This window comes from Aricia agestis, chromosome 11 (assembly GCF_905147365.1).
Source record: "Aricia agestis chromosome 11, ilAriAges1.1, whole genome shotgun sequence".
Taxonomy (NCBI): Eukaryota; Metazoa; Arthropoda; class Insecta; order Lepidoptera; family Lycaenidae; genus Aricia; species Aricia agestis.
In genome coordinates, this window is record NC_056416.1 from 17,155,961 (window position 1) to 17,176,000 (window position 20,040).

The 20,040-nt window shown below is 42.3% G+C and overlaps 3 protein-coding genes across 3 annotated transcripts; 1 reads left to right on the forward strand and 2 right to left on the reverse strand.

The window, feature by feature from the left end:
* Positions 1-227: 227 nt before the first annotated feature.
* On the reverse strand, positions 228-6,731 carry LOC121731780 (matrix metalloproteinase-2-like). The gene is made up of 10 exons (XM_042121402.1): positions 6,550-6,731; positions 5,968-6,114; positions 5,601-5,716; positions 4,007-4,174; positions 3,196-3,479; positions 2,537-2,778; positions 2,070-2,214; positions 1,706-1,879; positions 1,239-1,370; positions 228-864 (listed from the first exon to the last, which is right to left on the reverse strand). The coding sequence occupies exons 1-10, from the start codon at positions 6,649-6,651 to the stop codon at positions 713-715; spliced, it is 1,662 nt and encodes a 553-aa protein (XP_041977336.1). The 5' UTR covers positions 6,652-6,731; the 3' UTR covers positions 228-712.
* Positions 6,732-7,253: 522 nt separating this feature from the next.
* LOC121731892 (cilia- and flagella-associated protein 251-like) lies at positions 7,254-17,377 on the forward strand. Its single transcript, XM_042121567.1, has 19 exons — positions 7,254-7,548; positions 8,330-8,482; positions 8,645-8,903; positions 9,088-9,203; positions 9,378-9,652; positions 10,075-10,223; positions 10,478-10,621; positions 11,035-11,143; positions 12,174-12,331; positions 12,521-12,666; positions 12,976-13,275; positions 13,701-13,925; positions 14,218-14,309; positions 14,562-14,682; positions 15,029-15,142; positions 15,443-15,571; positions 16,012-16,099; positions 16,633-16,742; positions 17,212-17,377. Exons 1-19 carry the CDS (start codon positions 7,399-7,401, stop codon positions 17,347-17,349), a joined length of 2,976 nt encoding a protein of 991 aa, XP_041977501.1. The 5' UTR covers positions 7,254-7,398; the 3' UTR covers positions 17,350-17,377.
* Positions 17,378-18,578: 1,201 nt separating this feature from the next.
* On the reverse strand, positions 18,579-19,618 carry LOC121731785 (B-cell CLL/lymphoma 7 protein family member A). The gene is made up of 3 exons (XM_042121411.1): positions 19,408-19,618; positions 19,142-19,326; positions 18,579-18,861 (listed from the first exon to the last, which is right to left on the reverse strand). Exons 1-3 carry the CDS (start codon positions 19,494-19,496, stop codon positions 18,734-18,736), a joined length of 402 nt encoding a protein of 133 aa, XP_041977345.1. The 5' UTR covers positions 19,497-19,618; the 3' UTR covers positions 18,579-18,733.
* Between the last annotated feature and the right edge of the window lie 422 nt (positions 19,619-20,040).

Here is a 20,040-nt window from a genome sequence, read left to right on the forward strand (position 1 = left end):
AAAGACCCTAGCTTTGTAACAGTGACATTAGCGAGACTATGGGTTAATTTATACTAGCGCAGAGTCGAAGCACATCGAAGCGAATTACCAAAAACTGAACATTACAAATTCAACCTTAAACTCCAGAGCGTAATATGTTATGTTCAGTTTTCGTAATTCGCTTCGTTGCGCTTCGACTCTGCGCTAGTATAAATTGATCACAAGGAACTGAGTGAAAAAATCACAGCTATATTGTAATTTTCTGATTTACACGTTTATTTTTAAAGCTTTTTCTACAAAATACAATCTTGTGTATGTAGACTAGTTTTTATTATTCGTAGATGTAGACTAGACAGACTGAGGCGGGGTCCGGGGATATGATACGGTCTCACATCTGTTATTTTGATAGCTAGGATTTATTTCCACGCTTTCTTTTAAATTATTGCTGTAACCACTTATTAAATAAATATTCATGTAGCGGAATGCGGATACACTATACAATTTTGTCCTTGTTTGATACATCGAAATAGGCACTTGAAAGACAAAGACAAAACATTGTGAAGCTCATTCATTGTGTACCCTTTGTTATTACTAAAGGGGTTAGTACTTTAGAACGACAATGTTACAAGCAATTGACAGCAGTTATTCTATTTTTTCCTGTACCATAGCTGTCGCAAGACACGAAACTCAATGGTTCACATATACTTATCTAATGTTTCTGTCGTCCGACCGTCTACCGGTCGTCGTTAGTGAGATAGGCGATCATGTCCTGTGTGGTGGCGCACGGGAACCACACGGGCGCGGTCGGCTGCGGGTAGTACGCGTGCGCGCGCACCAGCGTGTTATCGAACCTCCAGAAACGGGGGCCGCGGAAGAAAAATGTATCTGAAAATTTTTAAACATTATGTTTAGCGAGTTGTATAACTTTTAAATCGAGGAAACTGCAAGGGGGAAATCAGAGCATAGTTTAATTATTTAATTATTGTGTAGAACATCTCACCGTCTGATCAAGAATCTCGATCTACTAAACGAAACGTCCGATTATTGAACAACCAAGTTCCAACAGCGGAGCGATTCTCCGGCCTCTCTTCGCGCTTCTCTGAATTGCACCCGATGTGCGCCTTCCCCTTCCATTTTTGTGAAACGATCTTAAAGATGTTTGGCTTGTACCCTCACATTTACCAAGTAACAACTGCAAATGAGTAGTGGATATAAAAGTAGGAGATATTTTGTCCAAGGTCTTTTGAGCGTTGACTGACCTCCTTCCCAGACGAGTGCGGCGTCGACGGGGTAGGGCACGTCGCGCCACGCGGACATGTCGCGCGGGTAGCCGGGGTCCATGCGGCCGGCGTACGCGCGGCGCGCGTTCACATGGCCGCCGTCTACGCGATCTGGGTGATTTTACCGTTCACAATAAGTTATCACAGTATAATATATAACTTACGGTATTTCAAAAAGTTAGGACCTAGCTATAGCCAAGAGTAGCGGCAAAATGTTGTTTCTGTTGGAAAATGCGCTATAGAGTTTGAAGCGCGTTTAAACTTAAAGCGGCAGGGTGATTATATATCTCGCTACAGCATAACAACAGGCAAAAATTGCACAATATCTGCCGTCCATTCAAATTTTTGTATACGCACATGCATCGTACACTTATTATGCATGCGACAGCAAATGTGCAATTTCTGCCCTGCAGATTTAGCATCTCCTGATCATGTTCGTAACGGACCTAATCCGTCATCCAATCTCCAATACCGCTCGTCCTCGAGCAGGTATGTGCGATTGTTGTAGTTGGAGACGAAGGCGGAGGTGAGCTCGGCGACGGTGCGCGGGAGCCGGTACTCCGTCAGCCGCCCGCGACGCACCAGCCGGAACTCCGCCGAGTACTCCCAGAAATTGCGCTCTGGTGACATGAGAAATAAATGATCAGACGTTGAATGTAAGACTGGGTTACACGGTCAGTTTGGCATCAGTGCAAGACTGACGAAAGAATGATCGAGTAACCGTGTGATTGACTGACTGATCAATTTTTTATTATGTACTTTCCCGCCACCATTCTGGCGTCAGTTTTTATCTTAAACAAGAATACTAACTGTTAAACAACACAATATGTCCGTCCCGCTTCTCGTATATAGCTCGGACCTGGGTGACGTGACGCGGCAGGCCGGGGAACAGCTCGCGCCAGCGCCGCGGGTAGCCCGCTGCCACGCGCTTGCGCCCCTCCAGTACCCACACCCACTGGAATAGGATATAATATTATATAGGTAAGGTTATCTTAACTAAGTATATCATGGGTATAGGCAAGTCTTAAGAATAGACAACGGGTCCAAGCATAGGCAATAGTTCTTACAGTTATAGCCTATAGGCAAGTTTACGAATACACAAAGATAGGCTAAATAGGGAAGAGTAACAACCAACAGTAGGTCTATAGTATCGATCCTAATTTGAAATTCAAAGGTGAATGGTGATAATTGTAAAACTCAAACCCGTGTTGTACATTTATTTATTACATAGTATTTGACTTTCTTAGTTTTATCTAAATTAGATTTATGGATTCTACCTCCTCCTCGAAGACGTATATCTTGCCCTGGATGACCTGCAGCGTGTCGTAGTTGGTGAAGCACAGGTCCGGGATGTCCTCCTCCTCTTCGTACTCCTCCCCCGTGTCCGCCCCCACGTCTCGCCCCGCTCCCGCGTCCCGCCCGGCCCCCTCATCTCGCTCCGCCCCCGCGTCTGCGCGCGTGAACGGCGGCGCGTACGAGCTGGCAGTGTGTGGCTCTGCTACACTCAGCTCGGTGGATGCTGAATTTTATACAACGTATATTATATCCATACTTATTATATTATAAATGCGGAAGTATGTCTGTCTGCCTGTCTGTCTGTCTGTTTGTTACCTCTTTACGCTTAAACTGCTCAACCGATTTTGATGAAATTTGGTATGGTGATCGTTTGAGTCCCGGGAACTCGGACGGGCATAGAATACTTTTTATTTCGGAAAAATGTACGGTTCTCACACGATAAACTAATTTTGAGTTGCGGGCGTGATTCGATCGAACAGTTGCTATAATAGTCTTGTTCACTCGAGCACGTAGGTATCGCTGTCCCGTTTGAACATTTACGCGGCAATAGCGCGGTTTCGTGCTTGAGCGAGAAAGTAGTGATACTCGTAGGTCAATGTGCAAGTTTCCACGTGCTTGGGAAACTTTATAATTAACTCACGCAGATTAGAGTATAGCGCGCGGAGTCCCTGTATATCGTCGTCGTGCAGGTGCTGCACCGGCACCTGGTAGTAGGGGTACATGACGGAGGCGCGCACGCCGGAGTGCGACAGCCCGAGCGCGTGGCCGATCTCGTGCACGGCGACGGCGAAGAAGTCCGTCACGTCGTCGTCGTCATCGGCCGCGCTGCCGTCGCCCCACGTCTCGTCGTCGTCGAAGTGCATCGCGCCGTGGGGGGGCGGGAACGCGTGCGCCACCACCCGCCCCGCGCCGTCAAATGGGAACCTAGGAAATGTTAACGATATAGTCTAAAGCCGTGAAGCATAACTTTTTATTATAGGTACATACATGCAAAGTTACGTGCTTCATCTTAAACAATCAAAAACAAAATATAATTTTGTAAACAAAGCTGATATAATAATGAATAAGGCTAATATGAAATATCACTTTTGATTACGTCAGCCCTTAAGGCTGAAGTCTGGAAACCAGCGGGCAGCGGGGCGGAAGCGGCGCAGCGGTGGCGAGATTTATACTGATAAGCCGTCTAGTACGCCACGCGCCGCTTAGTTAATAAATCTATATATTGTCACGCGCCGCTCCCGCCCCGCTGCCCGCTGGTTTCGAAACTTCAGCCTAAACGCCTTTAGCGATAGTTACACTATAAGCCACAATACGCCATAAACAGACTCGTCGATCTTTTCTCCCGTCATTTTCAGCAAACATGGACTAAGCTAACGGCAGAATCAGCATGTGATTCTTACCACACATCACATACCACTGCTAGTGACTTCCACAAGCTATCTTATACTCACCCGTCGCCATGGTCCCTGCTGGCGAAGGAGAGCTGTATGTCGGCGCGGGGGGCGGCGGGGTCAGCGCGGGAGAAGGTCAGCCCGCTCGGCGCCGCCCACACCGCCAGACCCGCCGCGAACAACGCCTCCGCGCGCGCCGCGTCCAACGTGCGGGAACCATTTAGCACCCTGGAAAAATGTAAGATCACAGTATCTGTTATCTATATCTCTATATATATATTATATATATATATATATATATATATATATATATATATATATATATATATATATATATATATATATATATATATATATATATATATATATATATATATATATATATATATATATATATATATATATATATTATATATATATATATATAAAAGAAAGTCGTGTTTGTTACAACACTTATAACTCGAGAACGGCTGGACCGATTGCCATGGTTTTTGATTTGTTGGATTTGTTTCCGTCCCGAATAGCAGAATACATCTTAAAAACAATGAAAACTCGATATGTGTAATGATTAATGAATACTTTATCATTTCAATAGATGCTGATTTGTTTATTACATGTCAAACATTTGTTGTCCAATCCTGTCAAATAGTGTAACAACTATTTTTTTTTGGAGCTTATGGCCTGGTTGCTGAGACCTTTAGCCCGGCCGCACATTGTCCGAAATTTCTGATACGAAACATTTGAACGTCGGCCGGACCGCCACACCGCACACTACGTCGGAAGCTGGCTGAACCGGCAAGACTAGACGATAAAGTACGAGACGTCAAAGGGCGAAGAAGGTCATGACAAATTTACCGGCGAAAATTACCAGCAGAGTCACCGGGAATTTTTATAATTTTGTAATTTAGAAGACAAGACTTATTTTATTACTTATTGATTATGTTTATTTTTATGAAGCATTTTTAAAATAGGTTTTGATGATTATTGCGCACATGTTGCCTCCCCCGGGATTGTATTTATTTTTTCTAAAATGTCTACTACCCGTTCGCGCTAAGTTTGCCGCTGTCAACTGTCACGCGTTTACCGTTCTTTCACTCACTCACATTCACTCACAGAACCGAGTGAGTGTGAGAACGGTAAACGCGTGACAGTTGACAGCGGCAAACTCAACGCGAACGGGTTGTACAAAGTTCAGGTACTGTTATATTTGTTTGTTTTAGACATTAATTTTCGAAAAAATTTTATTAACCGAAAATAAGACCTAAGATTGCCATTATTGGTTCCGCCACCAGAGCCATTGTGCTCCCTGCTTTATGGCGAAACACTAGAATCACGACATTTTTCTTCGGTTTTCCTTCCTGGCGCTATAACTCCAGAACGCACGAACCGATTTCCACGGTTTTGCATTCGTTGGAAAGGTCTCGGGCTCCGTGAGGTCTATAGAAAAAAAATCAGAAAAACCTTCAAGAGAAAAGCAGAAAAATAGGGAAAATAATTTTATGGCAAAACAACGTTTGCCGGGACAGCTAGTAACTCTATATAATATAATAGAAAAAATAAGGCATGTCCACAACAGCTAAAAGGGAGGTGCGTCGTGTATATACCTTAAACTTGTGTATATTATGCGAGAACCTATTTCTCGTATCAAAAGTACCTGTACGTTATGGATCTCTTTTTCCATCCCTCCTGTAGTATGTATCTCCTCAATCTTCTGGATCTTTCTTCGGCACTCTCGATGTCTTTGACGCCACAACGTCGACTTTTGAATAGCTGAAAAATAAGTTATTTGGCTGTTAACTTCATTAAGAAATTGAATTTATTAAGGAAAGTTAATTTAATTAAGAATGAGCGCCCCGTGTGCTAAAGCAGCGCCCGCTTCACGATGTAGCGGTGCAAACTCAGCGCAATATCAGCGCATTTGGCGACATTTCTTCGGTGCCCAGGATGCTGGTAGTACTAAAAACCAGTGTCCTGGGCGGTCGCCAAGCGTCGCTCCACCAGGTCCAGGGCCTTAGTCTCACCCGTCTAGTCTGCGGGTCCATGAGGCCGGTGGGCGGGAGGCCGGCGAACCGCTGTACGCGCCGCACCGCCTCCGCCAGCGACGCCGCCGTGTACACCGCCCCGCCCCCGTCCTCCCACAGGTAGCCGTATTGCTGCATAAAGCGACGCTGGAACCGAATATTATGGGTCTGAAGTCTGAACACAGATCATTCGATAGGCTACGATAATGTAGCTATTTATGGTGATATAAGTTGTGTAGTAAAAATAAAGGTTGTTGCTGTTTGTTGATATACAAGTAGAAAAAAATTTAGGACACTGTTTATTTTGTCTAAAAGCACGCCATAAGCAGGCATTATTTTCCGACAATAACTACTAAATGTATGCACATTGCGCAGGAGTCCTGCGGGGAAAGCTCAGTTGCATTTTTTTGAGGGAGATATGACGAATAATATTAGTTATCATACAGGATGACTGCACATCAAAACATATAGTAAAACTTGTGTACGCTGCGCTATATGATAAAGATACATCTGATATTAAGTATGTCTTGATATATCATCACCAGTCGCGTATCAGTCATATTTTCTGAAGAATTGACTAACCTCATCTTCTGTAGGTATAGGGTCCACAACGAATATGGTCTCCGTGTTCACGACACCGAAGTAATGCAGGCACACGAGCAGACACAAACATCGCGACAACATGGCCGTCAGACAAAGACTGATCGCAGTCAACGAGCTGCTCTGACCTTTGACTCAAGATAACTCTGTGAGGACGTCACAGTATCTCACAAAGGGTTTGTGAATTACATTACTCAATACTTAGTCATTATTTAGGTACTCCAGTAACTCTGTATTGACATGGGAGAGCTTTGCTTCGGCACTGATGCGCCGGCTCAACGACGACCTCACAGACAAGGCGTGAAACAACGCTATGTCGTGTTGCGATTATACCAATAAGCAGGGATTGTTTGTATCAAGAACAATAACTTGCCACTTCAGTAGCCATAGTATCCTACAACACCTACTCGTACTCGTGTTATTATCATCAAGCACGCTACGTTTTATAGACCCACTTGCAAAAACAATTAAGCCTCTACGGACGCCTAATATTATCATTGATCAGTATCAATTTCCTTGGTTATAGCAGCTATAGAATAGAATGATTTATTGCGTAAATGTGGTACAAAAAGGTCTTCCAACATTCTGCCGATTCTGCCTAATAAGTGGGTAAGTGGCGTGCAAAATAATAATTTTAAATTGTATGGCATAAAAAGTAGATAGGTTCTTACTAAAATTAACACCATTTACTATAGCTATGACATAAGGATGAAGTGCTTGTCATTTTGTTATCAATATCCCAAGACGTTATTTATATCTTGGAATAGTCTTGGAATAAATTATTCTTATTCTTAATCAAGGGTCCCAAAATCGAAGAATCAAGGCTTTACAATGTTTTCAAAGATCCACTCGTGGCCGACGCTGCGGCGCTCGGAGTCGGGGTCGGATGCCTCTCAGTCTTCCCGGTCACGCTTCCACAGCGTGTCACTGCCAGTCATGGACACAGCTGATGTGCACATTACCAGGAAACCCGCGCCCTTTGTAAGTGCACCTACACGGGTTTATTGAGAGCTTACTCTCTCACTCTTCTCACACTGTCTGACGGGAATCAGGACCTCATCAACCCTGGTTCTGGTTTCCATCAAGAACAAAGCTGATGATATGATGATGATAACATAATATCTTCTAAGGATTCTGATTGAGAATGATGCTGTATTGCTGTACATGTATATTGTATGTTACATATTATAAACATACCTACCTGTAGGCAACTGTGTGAAACTTGGATTCTCGCACCTAAATGCCCTTAAGAGGATCGACTACCGGGTCCATCTCCATACAAAAAGCCATAACGTTTTGCTACCCCTAAAACTTATCCGATTTCAACGATTTTTTACTATGTTATTGCCTCTAGTGAAAACTATGCTTCTACGTTTTCCTTTTATCAAAATTTTTGTTAGTTTGAAAGCTTACGAGCTTCTGAAATCTAGGTTTTTAGGCTCAAATCTTTCTCATTTTAAATGGTTTGTATTTGAAAAACAACGTAAAATTTCAAACAAAGCAAAACGTACAAGCATAGATTAGATTCAGCTGAAAAGATTGATACCAAAAAATATTAGTTTTAGTACAGTGTAAGGGATGCAAAACGTTATGCCACGAAACGCGATTTTTGTCTAAAAATACCTAGAATCACAGCCGAACTGCAACTCTCTCTATCGCACGTTTGCGCGGGGGCCGAGCGCTGTGGCGACAGAGAATGGTTTTCCAAATACCTATTTTCTACGCTCGCGGCACTACACAATAGTCTTAAATATTATTATAGGTGATCCGCTGGATATACGGGTGCAACTGGCGCGCGGGCGTTGTGAACCTCAAGCTGACGGCGCCGTGGGAGACGCGCGTGCTGTACGCGGCCGGCAGCTGCGCCGTGCTCTACGACTGGACCAAGCACCAGCAGAGGATACTGGAAGGCCATGTACGTTTCCTTCCTGTTATGAAGTTCACGAAAACTCGTACCTCGTCTTTTTTATTCGCATTATAAAGCATATTTTTTTGCGTTCGAATACATTTTCACCATAAAGTCCATATACCGAATAGTCAACGTAGAGCGTGATTTTGAAGAGGTTTCGTCTTGCAGAGGCACACGGTGACGAACATAGCGGCGAACGGGGACGGTAAGATCCTGGTGACGGCAGACTCCGGGCCGGAGGACGCGGTGATCGTGTGGGACGCGCGCGACCTGCTGCCGCTCCGCACCATCTTCAGCCCCCACGGCGCTAGCAGACTACACAAGATGGCCGTCAGCGCCGACGCCAAGTATATCCTGACTGTCGCCTGCCAGGACCAAGCGACGGTGCACTGGTGGATATGGTCCAACGGCCTCGATACGCCGGAAGGTAAGTGTTGTGGCATTGACCAGGAGAATGCATATTATAACGTTAGCCATTGCCAACTATGAAATAAAGAATGGTCCACACAGCAAGTCCTGAAAGTGACACTGTATCCATAACTTATAGTCACAATTTAACGCAACGTTTATTAGTTTAACAAGATAATAGTTCAAAATTATAATATTTCCAGCCAGTCACTCGTTTGCTGTGGGTCGAGGAGGCATCGTCGACATGGGCTTCGACCCCGGCCGCTCCGAGCAGTTCGTGGTGCTGGCCAGGTATCAGCTGTGGATTGGATTAGCAGCAGTTAGTGTAAAATTTTACTCTATTCCGATTATATTCAGACCTAAAAGCTTTATAATTTGGTAGAATACGTTTCGATTTAATTGGATCGTAATAAATACGTAATTGAGCTTCTGACTGTACCTACTTTTTACTGCTACAGCGACGCGTCATTACATCACTTTATTTAATTTCTAGAAAAAAATTAACAAGGAGCTCGGAGAAACAAGAGAAACGGACGATTACGAGCTGAAAATGCGTCCTATAGGGGGATCCATGCCGGAGTGGGGGAGGTTCTCCTGCTACACCTTCGTGGAGAATTCCTCGCGGGTGCTGGTGGCCACCACCAGGGGCCGCGTGCTGGTGTACAGCGGTGGAAACGGAGACCAAGTTATGGATTACGACCGCCTCAAAAACGTCAAGACGCTGCACATCGAAGACAGAGCTATACATGTGATAAAAAGCATTGATGGGTTAGACAGATTATAAGATAAGTTTCTAAATACATCCATCAAAAATCTTAAAAAGTAGGTCACGTAGTATGGGTATGCTCCCTAAGCGAGAAGCAAATATTTTTTATTAATAAGCCCTCAAATCTACCGAGTGCTTTCAGTAGATTTTATTGGCCGAGAGCACTGTCTCACCACTCTACTCGGTAGGTATAGTAATCAAACCCTAACATCGAGTTGGTATCGCAGAAAGCTGGAGGTATGTCGTGCGGTTTTTAACCCTACAGACTACAGTGTCTGACTACAGTATTTTAGGAGCGTTTCACGCTTGCTGCCGACTTAAAGAGTCACTCCCACAAAATATTTTGCTCTTAAACGCCCTGCAGCATCAATCGTCAAATAGGATGATGTCCACGTCATAATCTAATGATGACGTCACACTTCAGAATTATCGCGACGGCTAACTCTGGCGGCGAGGTGAAATTCTACGACGAGGACATGCGGCTGGTGTACGTGATGCGCGACCGGCTCGGCGCTGTCCGGTGGATCAGCTTCGACCTCTTCCCCAGAAATATCAAGATTTTCAACCCTAAATGTAGGTTCAAGGACAGCTGGCTCGAAATGTAGCGCCATGCATCCATTCTAATATAAACAGTAAAGTGTATCTGTTTGTAAGTCTGCTACGGATAACAGCGTGAAGCTAGGATCTCTTACAAGCTTAACGCTGCTGGGTTGGATTACATTTGGTACGGAGATACACAGTCTCAATTGAGAACACACACACAGAAATTTTGCGGTTTCCGCATGATAAACGAATTACAAATCGATAAAATAATGTTTGCTTATCAGGCAAGAAGATATGTCCATGCTGGGAGAAGGTGGCAACCAGTTCTGACTCTACCGGCGCGCCGTGCGACAAGCTGCTGCGACACAACCTGCCGCACGACTACTGTGTTGAACCTAAGCCCTTTGTCGCCAGGAACTTCTTTGTCTGTAGGTTTATAACAATAATAACAGCTCTGGATTTATGTATAGGCAGTATAGGCCATGGCCTATGGGGGGCAGCGTCCTTGGATGGCGGCAGAGTTCGTACATGGGGGCGGCAAGATTAAAGTGGCCTATACTCATAAAAATATAAATTCGGCCATGAATAATAACAATATTTTGTGCCCACATAGTTAAGAGCAGATACCCTATCTCAATACAGTACTCTAGGTGTAATAATAGCTTTGAAAGTCGAAATATTAAACCAATTACCAATTTAAATGTATCTATTTTACCGTACACTAAAAACTTATGTCCTCTTGTTATGGTAATAAGTAATTTAAATTGAATTCAAATCTACGAATTATAAAAACCAATTTAAACAGAGTATAATTTTAAACTTCTAAGTTCTAACCTTCAAGGTACGCGTGACGAAGGTATCAAGTACGTGGAGTTTTTAACCGGGAAAGTGCTGACCGTCGTGGACTGCAGGGGCGCTGCGGCGGCCGCCGTCACCGTGCACCCGGAAATGTAACGTGCACACATTACACATATGAAATCCCACTTTTATACGTGGGAGAGCCATGCTTCAGCACGAATGGGCCGGCTCGACCGGAGAAATACCACGTTCTCACAGAAAACCGGCGTGAAACAGCGCTTGCGCTGTGTTTCGCCGAGTGAGTGAGTTTACCGGAGGCCCAATCCCTTACCCTATTCCCTTCCCTACCCTTCCCTATTCCCTTCCCTTCCCATCCCTACCCTCCCCTATTACCCTATTCCCTCTTAAAAGGCCGGCAACGCACCTGCAGCTCTTCTGATGCTGCGAGTGTCCATGGGCGACGGAAGTTGCTTTCCATCAGGTGACCCGTTTGCTCGTTTGCCCCCTTATTTCATTAAAAAAAAAAACCCAAAAACATTTCTGGAACATTGGCCGAGACGACCACATAAGGTGTGAAAAAAGAATGAAAAAAGATATGAGATCTCATATAGAGCCAAGCTTCTGAATCCACACGGCTTAACTCTACTGATAACTGACCCTAACTTAAACAAATTCTACATACCTGTAAATATTTTATATCTTTAAACGAGCAATTCTTGTATATATATAATTGGAATCTCGGAATCGGCTCCAACGATTTTCATGAAATTTAGTATATAGGGGGTTTTGGTAGCGATAAATCGATCTAGCTAGGAATAATTTTTAGAAAATGTAATTTTATTCGTGTTTCATCGAATATCGAGCAAAGCTCGGTCAAATAGCTAGTATTAATTATATTATCGCTACCGCTTCGCCGTTTCGCTACCGTCGCGGAGGTGATGCGAATATTTAGTTTATGATCTGAAGTTAGTAACGACACACAGACAACAAACAGATAATTTGAGTCGTACGTGAGAGAAACGTACGAGTTTCAGCGCCACAAATTTGCAGACAACACTAGTCTTCTACCCGGACTTAAAAGTATACGCACCTTTATTAAAATCGGTTTAACGATTTTCGCAATAAGTAATTATAATATATTAGCATGGAAGTATGGATACATACAACATACCTCATATCCAGTCCCCTGCTCTGCGTCGGCACTGTTGACGGTGCGGTGGAACTGTACGACGGCGGGCGGCGGCGGCTCGCGCGCCGGCTCGACCTTCGAGACTCACTCGGGGCTGAGAAGCACGACGACCGGAGACTCGCGGTGACTACCATAGAGTACTCGCCCGAAGGTAAGACCTTCTACATAATAAGAATTTGTATTAAAATCTGTTGAGTAGGAGCTACGTTGCCACAGATAGAGGGAACAAAGTTTATTGATTATTATTATTGATTTAAAAATTTAAGATTTAGCGCAAGCGGACACACGTACGGTATTCTTCCAGCGTCAAATCACAAACTGAAATATTTTGAATTTTTAGGATTGCATCTCGCTTGTGGTCTCAACAGTGGGAAATTATTATTCTTACACCCGACATTTCTGAGTATAAAAGAGGAGAAGGACCATACCAGATACCCCATAACGCACATCCGATACAGTGGAGACGCCAAGTTGTTAGCAACGGCGGTGAGTAGCTTCTTGCGCTTGCCAATGATGCTACTTTTCGATCATTTCTAGTCCCACTGGTAAAGAAAACATAAAGCTAAGAAAGAATACATACCGGTACGTAAATAAAACATTTATTTCTATCAGAGGTTGGGAAGTCGCCATACATTTAGATATTAGGTACTATATCGTATAAAACAAACAAGATTTGAAACTTGAACAGTCAGCTAATACGGCAACATTTACCTACCTCACATGCCATGCATTCGGACATAGACAGTAAGTCCCTTTGACATGAAAATATAAAAATGTTGATTCCATTTCTTCCAGGACAAAGGCAGGTACGTGTGCGTGTACAAATACGATGACGGCTGGCGGTACATCGACAAGCGGCAGGCGCACTACAAACCCATCACCTCTCTGTTCTTCACGCCGAGCGGCCTCGTGTCGCTGGGCTTGGACCGGATGATGGTGGTGTACGAAGTTGGTGATGGGGTGAAGGTGGTCAGCAGTAACAGAGTGGAGCAGTCGGCGTTGCCGCTGACCGGTATACCGTGGCCGACGCCACCTGGGCTGGATGAGGAGACTTTTCATGTGGACCTGCGGCTGGTGTTGGTTGCTAATGATCAGGTGTGATATACTGTCCATCATCGCAACTTCCTAATATTACGAACACGGAGAACTCATCTCTCTTTTTTTACAAAATAAGGGGGCAAACTAACTAACGGGTCCCTTGATGGAAAGCAAGTAGCAACAACTGTCGCTCATGGACACTCGCAACATTAGAAGAGCTACAGGTCCGTTGCCGGCCTTTTAAAGGGGATTACGCTCTCTTATTGAAGGTTTGCAGGTCGTATTGGTCCCGGAAATACTGCTGGTGACAGTTCGTTTCAGAGTTTTACAGTGTGCGACAGAAAGATACGCGAAAAACGCACAGTGGAAGATCTCATCAAGGTGATGTGGATGGTATATTTTTCGCGTGGAAATGAATGCTAATGAGTGAGTTTGTGACAAGTACGTTTTGTCGGTTTCCGTTTTTATTTGTTTATTCGCAGTTCAAATACAAGATAGTGAACAGCTCTACCGGTACCTGTCTATCCACCGTCCTCGGCCCGCGGTTCTCGCACCCGGCCCGCCGCCTGTACCTCGTCAGCAGAACCGCTGATGATGAGCAGCAGCAGTACCTGGTGTTCATCACGAAGGACGTCGTAGGGCTGCAGAAGATGCCGCTGGACGGGAACCCGTGGAAGCATGTGGCGATGTTGGGGCATCCGCTGCAGGTGTGAGCTGGAAATTACTTTTAATTATTGAGTATGTTGAACATGTCTTTTGTTAAAGTACCTAATTTGAGTAGTACGCACTACGTTCATAGATATTTTAAACCAATATTAAAATAACTTCCATACGCTTACGATGCAGTCTCGATACAATACAACTACGAGACAGTATTGTCATTAAGTGTAAAATAAAAATTTAAACCGGTCGCAATACGATTCTAAAAATCATTCGTTTAAAGTTTGTTTCACTTATTTGTCCTACTGTTTTATCAAGACTGTATTATTACCTCATTAGGTGGTGGACTCGTGCTACCACGAGCGCAGCGGCGCACTCTTTACCATCGGAGCCAAGGACTGTTGTGTGACGCAGTGGGAGACTGTATTCAAGTATAACTCGCTATAAATGTGTTAAATGGGTTACTTTTGTGGCTTGTTGTGAGCACTGCCTGTATATCATTATACAAAATTCTCAATCCTGACATTAGTTATTATTATTTTATTATTATTGATTATTATTATTATTATTATTGATTTTCTGTAATCAAATACAACAGTATACGCAGCTAATCCAACTCACCTTAAAAACGTGATTTGGACATGTCCTGGAGGCCTTGTATGATGATCGATGTTGATGGCCAGGTCAGTGGAGACGACAACGAAGCGCGGCGGCTGCGGCCTGGAGCCCTACTACTGCCTGCTGGATGGCGGCCGCCCCGGCTGGCTGTTCCAGGAGATACGAGACCTGTTCTACTATGTCCAGGTGTTTATTGTCATCACTCATCAGTGTCATTACCACCACTGTCTACAAGTGATTGACTGGTGAGTGGTGACTATAATATACCCACATACTTTTCATATTAAAATTGATATCTCAACTCGTACCTCGGAAAAATAAAAGAAAAGACAGATAACGATATGCCTTTATCTAAATTTTAACCTGTTCAATTATTATTGATGACCGGATAATCCAAGATCAAATCTTACTGCATAATATACCCATTGGCCTTCTCTAAGCTCTACCTCCTATTTTTGCCACTAATACTGTTTTTTGTACTTTACTGTATTCGTAATAATTGATGTAAAGACTATAGAGTATTTTCACTCAGGTGGTGTGTCAGGGCACGTTTACGCCGGTAGCTCGGCGCGTGCGCGACCACATCCCGGTCGACGCGCTGCCCGACCTCATGAGGACGCTAGGCTTCTTCCTTACGGAGTACGAGGTTAATATACAAACTAGATGTTGTCTGCATGTCCTTGCCGTCCATCTTAATAGATTATTCTTTAGGGTGTTATTTCAGCTATTTTATGGAGAAACGCGAACGCAGCGCGTAGCGAACCCGCCGAGGCTGCGAATCGGACTTCGTGGGCACGTTGACACTCAACATTTTCATCGAGTTACTATCGCAGATCGGATCGCTGCTTTCTCGTTACCTGTCCGTATAAATAAAATAATTAGCATAGAATATAGATAATTCGATGCTAATTTTCTTTATATTTCGTAACTTAGTCCCATCGTTCAGGCAGAGAATCTGATCACCGAAGCGAAGTACGACGTGTACCGACGGCAGCCCTCATACGAGGTGGACTTCGAGCAGTTCGTGATGCTGTACCTAAACCACCGGCCCGCGCTCGGCGACAACTACAAGCAGGTTTACTGTGTTATATTGGGGCTTGAGAATTACTATATCGAGAAGCTGTGACTGTCACACTACCAATTACAAAGAGTTGTTTCAAACATTTGAAACAACTCTTTGTAAATGGTAGTGTGGTGATCGTACATTTATCAGCAAGCACGCGCCGTGTTTTAGAATTCGTGGTATGAAATGATGCAGTGAAACTTCGCACATTCGTCCGCACCGTACCTATGTGTCGCATTTCGTGTACTATGCGGTGCGTTCGACGCGTACCGCGGTGCTGACAAATGTGCGATCAGCTTAACAGCGCCTATTTGTTTTATGACCTCTATACCAAATTTCATTAAAAACGGTTTTGTAGTTCAGGAAAGAAGACGAAATAGAGACGACCATATTTTCGCATTTATAATTTTAATATTATTAAACACTTACATAATATTATGCTCTGCCATTAGGTGAGGGCTGCCTTCCGCCTCTTCGCGGAGCTGCGAGCCGCACCAGCCCTTCCTCGCGACGCGTTCATTGCCGTGCTCGCACAAAATGGTAGTTAAAATATTACTCAGGTTACTAAGTAAGTATTAATAAGGATTGGGATATCATATTAGCAAGGAAGGATCTATAAAGCTGGCAGCTTTACATAAGCCATCAACGTGTTGAAAGTCTGTTGAATGGTTAATTTCAAATGGATGGCATTATGTACTATGTAAAGGTGGAAAAAATTAATAAGAGGATCATACCACAAACCAGCTTTAAAAGCTCGATGGCGTCAGTACGCGTGGGCCGGCTAGTAGTACGTTAGGAACAAATCATCTTGTCACATTCCTTTCAATGTATGTAAGTACTTGTATGTAGTAAGTAGTTGGTTCCTAGACAGATGGCGGACCTAAGTAATTTGGTTGCGTTAAGTCAAACCCACCCGATCGATCACAATTCACAGCTAACATTAAATTGACATAAGCCAACCACATGACATAGGTCCGTTAACAGCCTAGGGATCAATTTCCTTGATGGTACTTATTATTATAATATAATGGACAATAATACCATGTCACTAACAGTGTTTCTGATCTTGTTAGGAGAATGTTTCTCCCGGGAGCTCAGCTGGTACCTGCTGTCAGTGTTGTGTGAGATGTGCCCGGAGACCAGAAGCAACATGGTGGAAGAGGACTTCTCCTTTATGCCTGAGGTTAGCAAAATACATGTAACAGTCAAGTGACACAAAAAAATAAGAGTCCAAAATATGGAGAATAATGCATTTCCTTTATGCTACTAAAAGAGCATAATATTATAAGTTTGGACTAATCGACTATGTGGATTATTTAGGTATTGAGTTAGTTGCCTTTGTAAAAATACTTAGGCAGAAAGATAATAGAGTTAAACAAAGAAATCATCATTGGTTGTATCTATTTAGTCTAAATGCTTTGTTTAATTGTAGATGAAACCTCAATTTCTGTCCTTTGTCCGAAAGCGCGTCTAATAGTTGATTGTGAAATTGATTGTGTATAATACTAGGACCACCAAGATACAGGCTTTGCCTAGTTTGGGTTCCACAGATAAATCCTGTACTTACAATGTTTTATTTCGCAAATAATTGTCATGTCATGTTATCAAACATAGAGCAAAGTAAATATAAAAAATAGAAATATTTGTCACAGAATATATCACTGAAGGACTTCTTAACAAGTATACTGGGAGTGCAAGAAGTGGAGTGTTCTGACCAGTCCGTCAAGGAGTCCATATACTCTGCTGCTACATCCTCCACGGCCACTGGATCTACAGTTCCTTACTATTAAATAATTTTACTCATAAGCTACGAATAATAAAAACTAAGGAAGAGTAACTCCGTCAAAAAAAGTGCACCAAAAGGCTACAAAATGTGACCCGAATACATGGATATTTTATGCATGTGTTCGGTACACATTTTTCGTGTATATATACTCGAGTGACATTCAACCAGGTTGACACGACAATTGTTGTCAAACTCATTTCACAATTTGTTTACATAGGTTTGTTTACTTAGACTGGGTTGCACCAGAGTTAAAGTTAAAGTTAAATATGGCGTCCAAACACCCCATATTCTCATACGACATCTGTCAATTTTTCCGGTTATAGTTAAGGTTAAAGTTAACATATACTAGTAATCTGTGAAAGTTAAAGTTAGTTGGTGCAACCCAGTCTTACTTTTTACGTAGCTTTTTACAATATTTTCGTTGTTAAAATGCCTAAATGTCCTGAAAAAGGCGTAGAAGTGATACATACGACTTTTAATACAGGAATAACCTTTCATCTGTAAGTGAATTGTTTAAAATTATGCTTAAATTTCTTGTATGTGTTTTGTCGACCCAAAAAAGATGGTTTATTTAAGTTGGATGCTAGGGTATTTGCGTAAAATTAAGCTGGTCTCTTTGTGTTTGTCTTATTAAATTTAAATGTTATTTTAAAAGTACAATAATCAAAAAATAATATAATTACAAAATTTTTACAAAGTCGCCATGGACAGTGTTATGCAAGATGTAACAATTTAATCATAAACGAAATTTTAGGGTCTCGCTGACATTATACTAAATGCGTTATAACTTATAAGATGATAATATGAGTATTCTCCAATGATATTTTACTTATCTATGACAATGACAATAACCGCGCAGGCTGTCGTCCGGCGCTCAATATTATGATACGTTACCTGGGATACGACCTTGGCGAAAATCTGAATTGTCATATTTTTGTGTTCGAAAAGGAGCCAAATTTAAAACGGTTGAAGTATGGGAGTTACGTTTCCTTAGTTTTTATTATTCGTAGCTCATAAGTTACTGTTTAAAACACATTATACCTAACATTATGTTGTTTTATTGCATTTATTGATAAAAGGTATAATTATCAGACTATATTTGAGAGCTACAATGTTAATCAAATACCAAAGAGACACTACCAAAGTATATCAGGGATCCAAAAATGACAAAACTGCCAATAACAAGAAATTATAAAATGATGAAGACTGTATCATCTTAAATAAATATTTAATTGATAACACCTTTCATCTCATTACATAAAATTAACATTACACTTTGTTATATACACATATAATTTGTCACGAGCACGGGGAACCAGTCACGTTGCACATTCACCACACACTACATTCTTGTGTTATTCACAGTCCTTATATGTACTTTTACCGACTCAGTCAGTTTTTAATCTTTTTGCTGGGGTTGTGGTACCGCTGCTCTGTGAGTTTGAGTCTTCGGAGAAGTTTAGTTGTGTCGATGTAAAGTCAGTTGGTCCTTGAGAATCACTCACAGTTGAAAAGCCTGAAAAAGCAAGTTTGGCTGGTGAAAAACCTATGACCAAGTCATGTTGAGCATGTCTTATGTTATAAAAAATTGCATAGAATCCACAAAAGTATGCATCATATGTATAAATAATATTATACTTTTTGCAACTTTGGGTCAATTTTTTCTCCAATACCACAAAATACAAGAAAATTTTAAAAAATCCTATTTTATCTTCTTAACACAATATGCTATAGATTATAGCAAGTACAGTTTTAAAGAACTTTTAAAACAAACTAGGCAATAAAATTAAACTTACATGTGTTAGAATCCTCTGCCATTCCGAAATTGGAATTGGATGAGTCGTGCATTTTTTTGGGAGTGAGAGTATTTTCCTTGTTCTCCCGTTTGGCAGCATGTTTCTTTTTCTGCTCGTTTGTGGATATGGGAACCCATTTGTAAATTTTCATGGTCGTCTCGCCGATAGTTACCCATTTCTTCTCCCTTTATTTAAAGTTAATATTGATATTACTCAAAATATAAATATATTCTATATTATGTTGTTATTTTACGGTAGAAGCTTACCAATGGCGAACTTTTTCAACAGCTTGCATGACTCTCTTGATATCATCTTTGACGCGATTTCTGGTTTCAGCACGCACTGATCGCGACATTATTGCTTTTAGGTATTACGGACAATTAAATTTATTACAGTTTAATTCAATTTATCTGTAAAATAAAATTATTTGAAAGCGTCCCTTGTAAGTTGTACACAATATTCACTTTTTCACTTGAGATTGAGAAGATCCACCATTTTTCAAATTTCCAAAATGTCAACGCATTCTGTCAAGATTGACATTTAGTTGTTTTCTTAAACTTGTAAATAAAAAGCATTGGCATGACATTGGTAAAAAGTACTGACTTGACCAGCTCCGCTTTTAAAGACATGATATCGCTGTAAAGAATAAAATATAGAGCGCTTACAGACGAACGGCACGTGTCGGCAGCACGCCGTCGACTGCCGCCGACTTGCCGCTTGCAGTTGCGACGTAGCGCGTAAAGGTAAAGGTCCACAAGTCGGTATCGTACGCAACGGACGTCTCGCAACAAACGGATATTTTTTTTACAGTACGTCCACTGTATCGGCATCGTACGGATAACCGACTAGACAGTTATGTCTGTAGTATCTTCAAATTATTAGTCCAAAAAAGTTTCTAA